Here is a 12,350-nt window from a genome sequence, read left to right as displayed (position 1 = left end):
GCTTTCGCCTATCACGATTAATATCCAAACTGTGTCCAAAAAAAGATCGAGTTGCGAGTGTGTTTTGGTGAGAAAAACACTCTTCCCCTTCTTCTGACCCTGGAGAACTGCTAAACTTAATTGCCTCATTCTTCTAAGCAAATGAACATTGACAGAGAGGGGATTGGTCTGCATAGGCTCTCTCAAATGGCTTCCCTGGCAGTTGACTAATTCAGTTCTCATTGACGTATGACTAAATCAGTGTCCATTATCCTTACGTCCAGAGCAGCTCAGATGTAGTACCAGCTCCGTGGCATAAGGCACTTAAGAGCATTACACAAGCCGAGCTGGTTGAAAGGGTCTCCTTTTCAGCAAGCTGACAAGGCCGCCACACATGGTGTAGATCTGACATTGGCCAGGCTGTAGCCTCTGACTAACCTTTGACATTGAGGTCTCCTGCTGGTGAACAAAAAAACAGGAAAACTGACCATGTCCCTGGCTAACAGCCAACAACAGTGACACTTATCACCGCAAGAGATTTACTGCCAAGACAATAGCATATACTCATTTTGTGGGAGATTTAGGGGCACAAGAATTTTTATTGCATTCCCAAAGATTTGAAAAGATCTTGCATCTGACTTTTCTTTTCTTTTTCTAAAATACAACTGAAAGTCTCAACTTGACATTTTTGACTGCTGTAAATTTTTTGTTTGTTTTGTTAAATGTAAGCAAAAAAAAAAAAAAACCCAAACATTTTGACCACAGTAATTCATTGTTGAGTATCATGCAAGGGCCAGGTGACTCTTCACAAACCCAGAAGTTATTTTGGTGTGCAGCATGCATGGCTTGTGTGAGTGTGGCAGTGGGAGCCAGACAGGTCCCTCTGTTGTGCAGCTGGGCCGGCTTAATGAGATATCAGACTCAAACATCAATTCATCAGCCTCATTGATGAGGACAATGAGGGGCAACTGCTTCAGTAAAGAGAGGCATTATGGCCTCTCGTGTGGGGATAGGGCAGCCTTGTTTACAAAGGTTACTGAGCACAGAGGGGTTGAAACAGTACACCACACCAGCCTCCACTTTGCTCCGCTCTGCTAGATTCAAGCTCTCTTACCCTGGGGGCAGCTTCTGAGGACTTTTTTATCTCTTTGATTTTCTGGAACAAAGACCCCAAAAAAGAAAAATGTACCTCTGGTATATGGGGGCCTAATTTTTAAACGTGGGCATGTGTGTGAATGGGTTAAAAAGAGAGGCCATAGGTTCCTGATTGATTAAATAAACAAATCTCATCTTGTTATCATCAGGGCTCCCCTGGCTAAGCAGAGCAGGCTGGGCTGGTTGGAGTCCCCCTGGCCTCGGCCTCCACTGACAGGGCATCTGTCTTCATTAAAGCTCAGCCAGTGTGCATGACAGCCACTGAAATGCTGGTGTCTTCACGATTAATGAAGACAGATGACTCCCCTCAAGAGGCAGTAAAAAGGAACAAAAAGCAGGAGGATTAACAAACGGAAAAAAAAAATACAAAAAATAAATAACAATTCAGAACCAAACTCAAAAAGCTCCCAGAAACAAGAACACTGCAACGTTGTTTGTCCTATTACTGCCTCTTTTATTCTTGATTGTTTTTCCACTGTCATATCTGGGTTGACTCCCTCCACACTTCTCCCACCATACCAAGCATACACACCCCCACTCCTTTTCCACTCTCACACGCTCTCTCACAGCAGTAGTGGCCCCCTGGAAGTGTATGGAAATGGACCCTGGTTTTGTCTGTCCACAGACAGGCCTGTCAAATGAGACGCTGACAGAGAAAAAGGACGAAAAGAAAGCTGGCCAGAATATCCCATGGCCTTCTTAGGGCTCTGTATGCATTCCACATTTCTAATTTATTCATCCATTTATCCATTAAATAATTAATCTACTTACTAATTCATTGCTGTTTGGCTCAAGAGGAATATCATTATCCACTACTCAGTATCCAAAAGCATAAACAAACCTTGGACAAACCAGAACTTTGAACATCTACGTTGTGCAGGCTCAATTTGTTGTTACACATTTCATGACAAACACATGTTCAATTGTCAAAGCCACACCATGAAGTGGTGGTACACAAAATGGAGTGTATCCCAAGCATCAGTGTTTTTCACTTCCTGCCACTTCCCAACCGTCTCCTCTGTCTTTTATCTGTGAATACCTTTGTTTTTAGTATACAGCACCTGGCAAGGTCAAACCTCAGGTGGCTCATATCGTCGCTGAAACTTGACTCCATGGACTCAAACTCACCAGTCAAACATGGACACACACACACATACACACACGAACACACACACAGGCTCATATCATATCATAGCAGAGAGTTTCTTTCAGATGACTGAGCAGCTCAAACTGGCTGTGGGCTGTGAGGGGTGAGTGGGGGGGAGGAGGAGAGGAGAGGAGACTGTCTGTCCCAGTCTTTTCCTGTGTTGCTCTGTAGCCCCTGACAGCAGCCCCATTGGCCGAGCCCTGAGGGGTAAACAAGCCAGTAACACGAGAGAGAGCGGGAGAGAGGGGGCAGACAGAGAGAGAGACAGAGAGAGACATGGTTGTGTCACACAACAAATACAAACAGGATGCCACTTACATTGAACACTGGCACTGCCCGTCCAAGCAAAGGGGTCCAACCCCGCAAAGAAGGGGCTCGCCTTCCGCAGCATGCATGCACCGCGGCTGGTGACATCATACAGCTGACGGGGGCCCATTCCCAGAGCCTCCATACAGTCGAACATGGTACCCCCCCGCCCTCAGCAAAAAAATAAAATAAAAAAAATAAATCACTACAAGCCCTCAGTCCTGCCTGCGTCCTGCCCTGCTTCCACTGCTCACGTCACCCGCTGAAGCAGTGACAACAACAAACAGCAGCAGCAACAGCTAGCTGGATCTGCTGCCTTCCCTTTCCCTCCCCTCACTTATCTCTCGCTGTCACTCTCTCTGCTCTGCTCTCCTTTCCTGCCGATGCTGGAGTTTCCCTCTGTCCCTCTCAGCTGGAATGCAGATCTGGTTCCTGCCTGGCTGAGCTGAGCTGAGCTGAGCTGAGCTGAGCTGAGTGTGACTCTGACTCTCGACTCTCGCCTCTCCCCCTGCCCTTGGGTGAGCTGCTCCCTGTCTGCTGTAACAGACCTAAATAACAGCCTCTCACAGCTCTCGCTGAGCCCCAGACACGGCGGAGCAAACCAACTGCCTCGGCAAGACGCTCTGAGAGGGGGTGGAGAGAGAGAGAGAGAGAGAGAGAGAGAGAGAGAGAGAGAGAGAGAATGCCAGAGAGGGAGGGATAGAGAGAGAGAGGAACCCAAGAGTAGGAGGAGGAGGGGGCTGAGGGAAGGGAGAGGAAGAGAGGGGGCCGACCAACAGAGCCTGCACTGGAGGAAGAACTGATCTGGGTAGAGGACAAAACTTTATTCCCATTCTCCTTCGTTTTTTGTTTTTTTTGTCCGTGCTGCTTTTGTGTTTCATATTTCAGCCCCAAATGCAAACAAACCCCCCTCACCCCCAACACACACACACACACACACACACACACACACACACACACACACACACACACACACACACACACACACACACACACACACACACACATTGCGTCCCATTCAGATCTGGTCCCTGTCTCTGTCTGTCTTTACATCGCACCTCCCCCAATTCCCCTGCAGTAAATATGAGACCCCCCCCCCCCCCCCCCCCAACCACCCCTTCCCCTTCCCCTCCCTTCTCTGAGCCCCCGTCTCTAATCATAACCATATTAAAGTCCAGCCACTGGCCAGAAACAGAGCCAGAGACATAGAGAGAAAGAACATTGTGCTGTAGTTGAACCCAGAAACCAGATGCCAGGGTAAATCCCTCCTCCTCTCTGTCTGTTTGAGCGAACAGAGGATGGGCAGTTCTTTCTGTCTCTCCCTCTGGAAGTGCTTTAACAGTGATGGATGAGGGTTGCCTTGCTCAATCCCTGCAGTGCATTTACACAGACAAATACCCCCTATATACAAACACACCATGTGTTGGACACACTTCTCACAGGTTCACTTGACCTTGTTAGTGATTTATCTTTGAGCAACCTTTGTAAAGACGCGTAGAAACCCAAGGATGCGGGTTTTTACGAAGTTGTGCGAGGATGAATTTTAACGAATCAAAACGCTGCTTGTTACCTGAGTGATCATCGGACTGTTTCTCTGAGACTCAGACCATAAAATTCATCATCCTTCCACAGTCGGGCTGCTTACAACGGCTGTTCTGTGTATTGCTAAAAACAATTCAATTTAAAGCGCAGCAGCTCCCTCACATTGACGGTAAATCAAAGGAAATCAATAGGCGGTCTGCGGTCAATGAAACAGCCTGTCACTGGTTCTAACTGTTGCTCAGCAGACAGATAGACTCTGGCTGAGCTAAAGCAAACAGCCTGATACAATGGGAGATATATGATAATAGAATGGCTTTAGTCTGTGTGCCCCGCACATTCATCTCCCCCTGTCAGACCAGTACAAGTGGTACAACCCAGCAGGCAAAAAAGACACCATTTCCTGTCAATCTGTGCTGCTGGCTACGCTCTCCATAAACACACAGTGCCCTCCCTCCTCCCTCCTCCCTCCTCCCTCCCTCCTCCTCTTCTGTCTAACACTTCACTCTTTTTCCTGTCTCATGAAAGAAACCATGCTTTCACGTTTAGGGGCTATTTTGAATGATTTAGATTAAAATGTTTATTGACCTAGAAGCTATTCCTCCAGTTGAGACTTCTTGTTTATTTTCTTAAACTGGCACACTCACACGCAGTCGCACACTCAACATATGTGAGCTGATAGCTTTCGTATACACTCTCTCACACATACACACACACACACACACACACACACACTTGCAGCTCTTTTGTTGCATCAAACAGTAAACAACATCAGTAGTTTTTGTGTGTTTCTTCATACAGCTGTCAGGTCATAAAGAGGAAGCTTTATGACACCAACAATAGAGCAGTGAGACTAGATAACCAACTGTTATCTATCATAGATGCTTCTAACAGTTAGTTGTTAAAAAAAATGACTCACTTTTCTTTTTCTACCTCTCCACCCATTTACACAATAATCAAAAAAAAAAAAAAAGTCCTGATCTGGATGTATTTCAGATTAAATCATCACTGCCCCGAGTCACATTTTTATGATCCACAAGCATTCTTCTCACACTCGTCTATCGTCTCCTTCCTGTCTTTTTTTCTCTCTCTCTCACTCTGTGCTGGTTTCATACAGCATCCTGGAAACTAAAAACTGGCTAATCCCCTGGTGTTCAAATGTTCTATGTAACATCAGCGTTGTGTGCCAGGGCTGCTCTCTGGGCCGCCGAGCTGCAACGCAATCGATTTATAATATCATGTGCTCACAATTGAAAACCCTTTTATTCTTGGAGATTTACGGCCCATATCTGACTCTCCTCTGGTTTTGACATTTCTTTTTTACTGTATTTGAGACTGTAACTCAGACCGCTAACCCCAGGTTCTCCACTTATTGGCACACGGCGTTGCGAGCTGCAAGTCTTCCAGCGCTTCAGAGGGTTTGCGGAGCGAGTTTAGACATCTAATCTACACATACTCCATACTGCTGCTGACCCAGGCCGATCCCCGCCTCCCCTCCCTCCTCCCCTTCCTTCCCCGGCCAGAGAGGTTGAACTCTAGAAGAAACCCCCACTGGGCCACTAACTTTCCCCCCAAACTTATCCTGCCCTCCCTCCTTCTCTCCCTCACTCTGGCTCACCAGTCTCAGCATTGCTCTCCTTATCCAACCCCCCCCCCCCCCCCCCCCAGTTTCTGCAAATACTCTCCCCATTTCATCAAGTTCCCTATGGCCATTTTTTTCCCCTGACTGCATGATTTGCTTTAGTTGACAAAGTTCTCTGCTTTTGTTTCTGGTTTTGGAAATGTTTCATTTTCAGCGGCTGCCAGTTCGCTCATCACTCTGTGTGACCGCTGCTTTCAATCATGTTTAAGGGCACTGATTAGACCAGATTTTAACACATATTCAAAACGTTTTAAATTTTCCACCCTGATAGGATTTTCTATCTATGATGTTTCATCTCTTTATCTATACAGAAGTCAGCTTAGTCAGCTGGACCCAGTCTGCTCGCAGCTCCACGTGGGCTGGAGCCTAGGAAAATCAGGCTTTACTACTGTCTGACACTGTGATGCCAATTACAGATAAGACGTATACTCCACATTGTTGCCACTTCCTCTGTATACAATCATTCAGGTTCCAGGCAAGCAGTCAACAACACAGTGGTGTGTAAGGCAATAAAGGCAGCTTGTTTTTAAATGCCTGCGCACTAAACGCAGCGTGGTGATTTTGAAAGGAATGTAGAGCTTTTCCATCGCTGATGTGAGCATGTGTGCAGTGTGTGGACATGCTGAAACAGATTGCCGGTGATGATAGAGACACTGAACACCAGTCCACAGCGCCCTCCCACAACAGCCAGACTCAGGTTACTCAGAACACACACACGCACAAATGCACACACACAAATCCTCCACAGGTCGTCATTAAGATGAAAATTGCGTAATGAAGGAGCCGACAAACAGGATCCGTGCAGTTTCTGTCTTCCTCATTTACTCATTTAATAAACAAATACTTTAAGTGATGGTGTGTTGTTTTCATCAGCGAAAGCGGAGCACAATCCTTACGTTCTTTCTCATCACATCCATCAACTGCTCCGCGAGCCGCAGCTTTTTACACATGTTCAGCTCTGACAAGACATGTAATCTTATCCATTCATCTACCTCACTCTCTCACTATCCATCTCTGGGAGATACCTGATGTGTTACCGAGGAGGGACGTGGGGAAAGTGAGGCATGACTTATGAGAGTTTCTCAGCGGCAGCCATGTTTGCCTCTGTTCACATGCTGGTTCCACCAAAAGGCCTAACAGAGCTACTCTTCAGAGTATTATCAGTCTTGGCCATCTTTCAGGAAAGTCTCTTTCACTCTCTGTCTTTTTCTCTCACTGACTCGCACTGTCATGACATTTTGCTACCCGTGTTTCATGGGGAGCAAAAAAAAAAGAAAGAAAAAAAAGAAAGACAGATCTTTTAGTTGTTTGTCCAAAAATACGAAGCCCCTTGTCTTGTTCTCATAGGCCCATCCTGCGCCTGTGTGCCCTCCCACGCCTTCTGAGAACCCATCCCTCCTTTCTCGCCATTGCGCGCTCTTGGTCTTGCACGTGCCCACAAAGGCCCATCTGAAAACAGACGCCTCCCATTTTTAATAGTAGCCTCTTTATCTTCATCTGTCATCATGTCAGAGCTGTGTTACACTCGGTGGCCTCTCCCTTACCACCAACCTTTTCTGACTTTCCGCACACACACACAGAGTTTCTAGCACTTAAAGGCGAATTGGCTCCAACTTGCAGCGACGGATAACGAGAGGAAATCCAAGGTGAAGGTTGAGGAGAGAGTGTGTAAAGCCGTCAGGGTTTAGGGGGACATCATCAGAGGAGCAGATATTCTTCCTGCTATCGCGCACAAAAACTCCTTCAGTGGGTGCTTAAATTGTCTGGAAAAACAAACAAAGCAGGCCTTTCTGTCCATTTCCCACCCTCATCTATTGAACCATAGCCAGCTCTAGTTGAAAAATAAAAAAAAGAAATGTGAGGGGAATCGATTTCCAAAAAGGAGGGGAGCGCCTGTCATCTTGAGGCCAGTGGTCGCCTAGGGAGATGAAAGCAGGGATGTCAGACGATGCGGAGCTGTTTATTAAAGCAGACGAGGCTCCAGTCTCACGGATAGATCAAGGACGCAGCCAAACAGCGCGCTACACATGCTGTCATCACACACACAAATACACACACAAATGGTCCGGTCCTAGCATTGCTAATTTGCTATGTAGATCATGGTCACAGGAGCAGAGATGCCAACGAGCAGATGGCTCTATAACGGTACACGTTTCTGATGAAACCTCAGCACTCATAATAGTAAACACCGCAGTCAAAACGAAACACAGCCAACACTGATTGTGTGTAATCACTGGGTGCTAAGGTAATGTGATAGTACTGGCTTTCACAACTCTTAACTGAACTTATCTGCGGTTTTCTTTTATGCTATTGTCGTAAATTATGAAGGGCTCATTTCTTTTTTGGTTTTGATAAGATCTTTGAAAGTATGAAACTCAAAATATGAGATGATGATCATATAAACCCTGCAATTAGGGCTAATCATATTGATATGTATCAAAATACACAAACTGCAAATCCTCAAATCCTTGACTACGGTGAAACTTTATCCATATGTGAGGAGCATGTGGTGAAGTAAACACAGAGGCTGCTTCAGAGGGCTTTTCAGTGTCAAAAATTAGCCAGGGCACCACACTAACTTTCCCACTGGTGCTACCAACTTTCTCGGTTGCTCACACCAGCACGTGATTTGGTCACACCCTGTGAACAGGAGTTCCTCTTTCAGTGCATTATGGGTAAAGTTGAACTTGACATTTCATTGTTTTTTCCTCTTGTTGTGCAACTTCACAGTTCAGGCTTAGACTGGGTTTACCCGGTAACAGGTTTAGAGCTGCCCACATTATAGAGACGGCAAAGCATTTCCCCGGGCCACTGTGGTTTTTCTTCTTCACTGTCTCCCCCTACTTGCACCTGCACTCTCATCATCAGTCAAAATCTCTCATTGGCTTTCCCTCTCTACCAGTCTCCTCTTATCAGTGCATGTGAAAGTGCAGGCAGGAAGAGACAGCCTCAGCCAGAGGAGAAGTTAAAGTACTACTTCAAAGCACAATGGCTTACGCAAGTACCTGTGTGGGATGGGCACCAAAACAGCATAATGATCATCATGCAGTTACATAAATGCGACAGTGTGAAGTCTTAATTTGCACATCACATATGCCATCACAGTTTGTGACGGGTATGCAAGAAGTTTTTTGAAATTATTATTATTTTCCCACTGTGATGTATGTTGCATGTATGACTCCAACCACTAGGTGGAGTCTGTCACCAGTGTTGTTGTTAACCTGCTGGGAGTGTTCATAAAAGAAGAGACACGAAGTAAACACACAAGTTATTTTGACTTTCTCCAGCCTCCAGCCTTCGCCCCAGAGCTCCGAGCTCCAAAGAGCTTTAGCACCGGTGGCAAGGGTACCAGCAACGGTACTGGCAACATCATTGCCGGTACTGGTGCCGTTGCCGGTAATGTTGCCGTCACCCTTGCCAGGAGCTTTGGAACTTTCTCCAGTGCTCCGGCGAGCTCTGGAGGGGAGGCTGGCCGGCCGTGCAGCCCCAGCACAGGGCACTCGTGTGTGGGTGAGAGTAGCAGGGAGACTGGGCATGAACTGGTACCGGTACGGCACCGGTACCGGCAACAAATTCACATAGGCTACTCTGCTTCTCTGGGGACGACGCAGGTAGCAGACAATGCCCTTCTCAACCAGAGTACCAGTACAAGTAACTTTGCTCAGGGCTTCAGAGTCCAGACTAACATTTTTCACTAGGAGCACTGTGGCCCCTAACTAAGCAGAAAATTTAGGGGCACACACTTGTAAATCGACTTGTAAAGCAAGTATTCACAATACTCACACACATTGACCTGCCACCTGTAATGACAAATATCAGCTTTTTTGAGTCTCCCCTTCCATGTTTCACCAGCGTTACAAAAAAAAAAAAAAAAAAAAAGAGAGGCAAATTTACTGGTTGCACATGTGCAAGTAGATGAAAAATTTACTTGCACTGTCCCAAATTTTAGGGGCAAAATGCCCCCATCTAGGGGCAGTCTGGAGCCCTGTTTAACAGTGAAACACAATAATCAATAGTGTTATTTCAAAATTACTTTGTGTGAGTGTTTATTTTGCACAATATTATTTGCACATATTTAATTTAATGCACTGCAACATGAATGTTTAGTTTTGGCCCGTGACCCTCCACCACGATTACATTAACTTTTGGTCTATAGGGAACCCTGAGCTCATCATTTTCATATCCATACACAGCTCTCTTTCTCCTCTGTCTCCCTCCCTCCCTTCATTTATGTATACCCTATGCCCACATAAAGAAGCACGTATGCACCTAGACAAATCCGAACCTCCACCGTCAACCACATACCTATCAACCTCCATCCAGGATGGGCTGAAACCCAGCACCTCAACTTTTCTGAAAATAAATAAAGAGGTACAATGTGTTGTTTGTGCTCTGCTTCGCCTCCAGTGGAGAAGGCTTCACTCTGCTAGTCGACATCCTTCCCTGCTGTCCCTCTCCTCCATTTAAAGGTTCGCTTTTACATTCCCTCTCATACCACATTTCCCAACAAAATGGCTCCTTTACGCAACTCCCTGAGCTCCCTAAGCCAACATGACCTCCTTATGTGTGTATGTGTGTGTGCGTTTAAGAATGCAAAGAGTGTTTTTAATTATGTCACTCTACATGAGGATATTTTTTTTCTGCTGGAACATTTCGGTCCTTTTCACAGCCTCTCTGACTTAATGGTCTATGTGTGTTTATGTGTGTTTGTGTGTGTGTGTGTGTGTGTGTGTGTGTGTGTGTGTGTGTGTGTGTGTGTGTGTGTGTGTGTGTGTGTGTGTGTGTGTGTGTGTGTGTGTGTGTGTGTGCGTGTGTGTGTGTGGTAACGTGGGTTTGAATGTACATACACAGATGGATGTATATATGATTAGCAGCCAGTATGCTAATGTCTGTGCATGTGTGTGTAGCATATAAATCCCTGTGCCCAACACACACTTTACACAAACAACTGTTCACCTTGTCTCCAGCAGAGGCACAACTGAGCCGACTGAGGCAGCTTTTTCACAAGTTTCAACACGCTATTCATTCCATTCTATTAATACAATGCTTTTAATTTCATCCTGCTGTGATGCAGCTCAGACTCTCACAGCTGAAACTCTCATGAGCTTTCTGTTTACATCACTCAACATGAAACTAGAAAACCATAGTCTGAATGGAAAGTCTAAGCGCAGCAAACTTCAGATTTTGGACAGAGCCATGTGGGCTGAAGGAAATGACCTACCAGCTTTTCAAAACATCCCTGTGGTTGGCTTTGGGGCCAGGGCTCCGGCCCTGATTGGTGAAAGCTTAGAGAGGTGTTTCAGGGCTCAGTGGCGATGTTATCACGTAGTAAGTGGCCTTAATGGGCTTCAAACTGTTTGTTTGAAGAACTCCCATAATGACAGGGATCAACTGATAACGGCCTCCGCTACACACTGCACAGAGAGCCATCAGACCCTCTCATGGATGAACAAACGCCGTTGCGCCTTCGTAAAGATATGGGTGGTGAGGATGGGAGTCCTGCATCACACCCTCATGGTCAGTGAACCCTCATTCACATACAACTTGGAAGTTGAGGTGAAGTGCTAAGGTTTTCTGGGTCCACTTCCTTCCTATGCATTAGGAATGAAGAAAATCCTACTGTCTCTACATGTGCAAACACAGTCAACCCACCCCATCCCTCCCCTCTCCTGTCTCTTCCCACCTCTGTGTAAAACAGGTATTTCCAAAGACACTCTGGTGCCAAAATAGAGCGTCGCCGAGGGAGGTGCTCCAACCTGTCGGCACAGCGCGCACACCCAACAAAGGTAGGTGTCACCCGGGCTACCTCTCTGACAACAATTACACCCAGTGCTCTGAAACTGAGTAAGAATGCGGAGCTATTTATTGCACACACACACAAACACACACACAGAGATATCCACAGTGCTGCTCCCTTTATGTGGAAGGTATTTTCTCAGTCTGGCCTACAGACAACTCTGACAACAATGAGCAGGCCTGTTAAGCCAACTCCTGGAGAAAAAGTAGAAGGAGAAGAAAAACAGGGCCTGGGGAATGTCCAAACCAAGGCCTTTTGTCTTCCCCGCAAACATTTAAGAGAGTGGGGAATGAGACTGCTGTCAGTAAAATGACTTGTAACATTCCTTGTCAAGGGATACACCAAAAGGATGTTTTAAAAGTTGATACTGACAACTGAGAATTTTCCAAGGCGGAAACTTAAAGCTGTATTCTTGCAGTTGCAATTTAAGGGCATGAATCACACACGTAGTACTTAAATAATTAGTCAATTAGTTGGTTAATTAATAAGTGATTCCACTGACAGCTAGTTTATTATCTATGAGTCAAGAGGTAAATTATAAACTTTTACTGTTTTCAATTATTGTTCTGTTTTTTTTCCAACCAAATATGTTAGTTTTGGTCAAACAAAGCAGCCATTTTTTAGTTCAACAAAAGACAATTGATTGATAATGAAACTATTAATTGGATGATTCCCTAGACATTCCATTCAGTACAAATAAAAAATACTTTTGTTGCTCAATATGTCTGATAGAAGTGCATTGCATTCGTTCCTAATAATGTTTCTATTGATTCTAATAATATATA

General features: G+C 45.6%; 1 protein-coding gene across 3 annotated transcripts in view; it reads right to left on the bottom strand.

Moving 5' to 3' along the window:
- rarga (retinoic acid receptor gamma a) overlaps window positions 1-12,350 on the bottom strand; it is a 45,818-nt gene that overhangs the window by 17,372 nt on the left and 16,096 nt on the right. Inside the window, exon 1 of one of the 3 annotated variants that reach the window (XM_083976179.1) lies at window positions 2,600-3,125. The exons of the other annotated variants lie outside the window; for them this stretch is intronic. Within the exon in view, the coding sequence (XP_083832305.1) occupies window positions 2,600-2,744 (145 nt within the window). The 5' untranslated portion in view covers window positions 2,745-3,125. Of the gene's footprint in view, window positions 1-2,599; window positions 3,126-12,350 lie in introns of those variants that run through there. 3 annotated transcript variants of the gene reach the window in all.

Source organism: Trachurus trachurus, assembly GCF_905171665.1.
Source record: "Trachurus trachurus genome assembly, chromosome: 7".
Lineage (NCBI taxonomy): Eukaryota > Metazoa > Chordata > Actinopteri > Carangiformes > Carangidae > Trachurus > Trachurus trachurus.
This window is presented reverse-complemented; position numbering and strand designations above follow the sequence as displayed.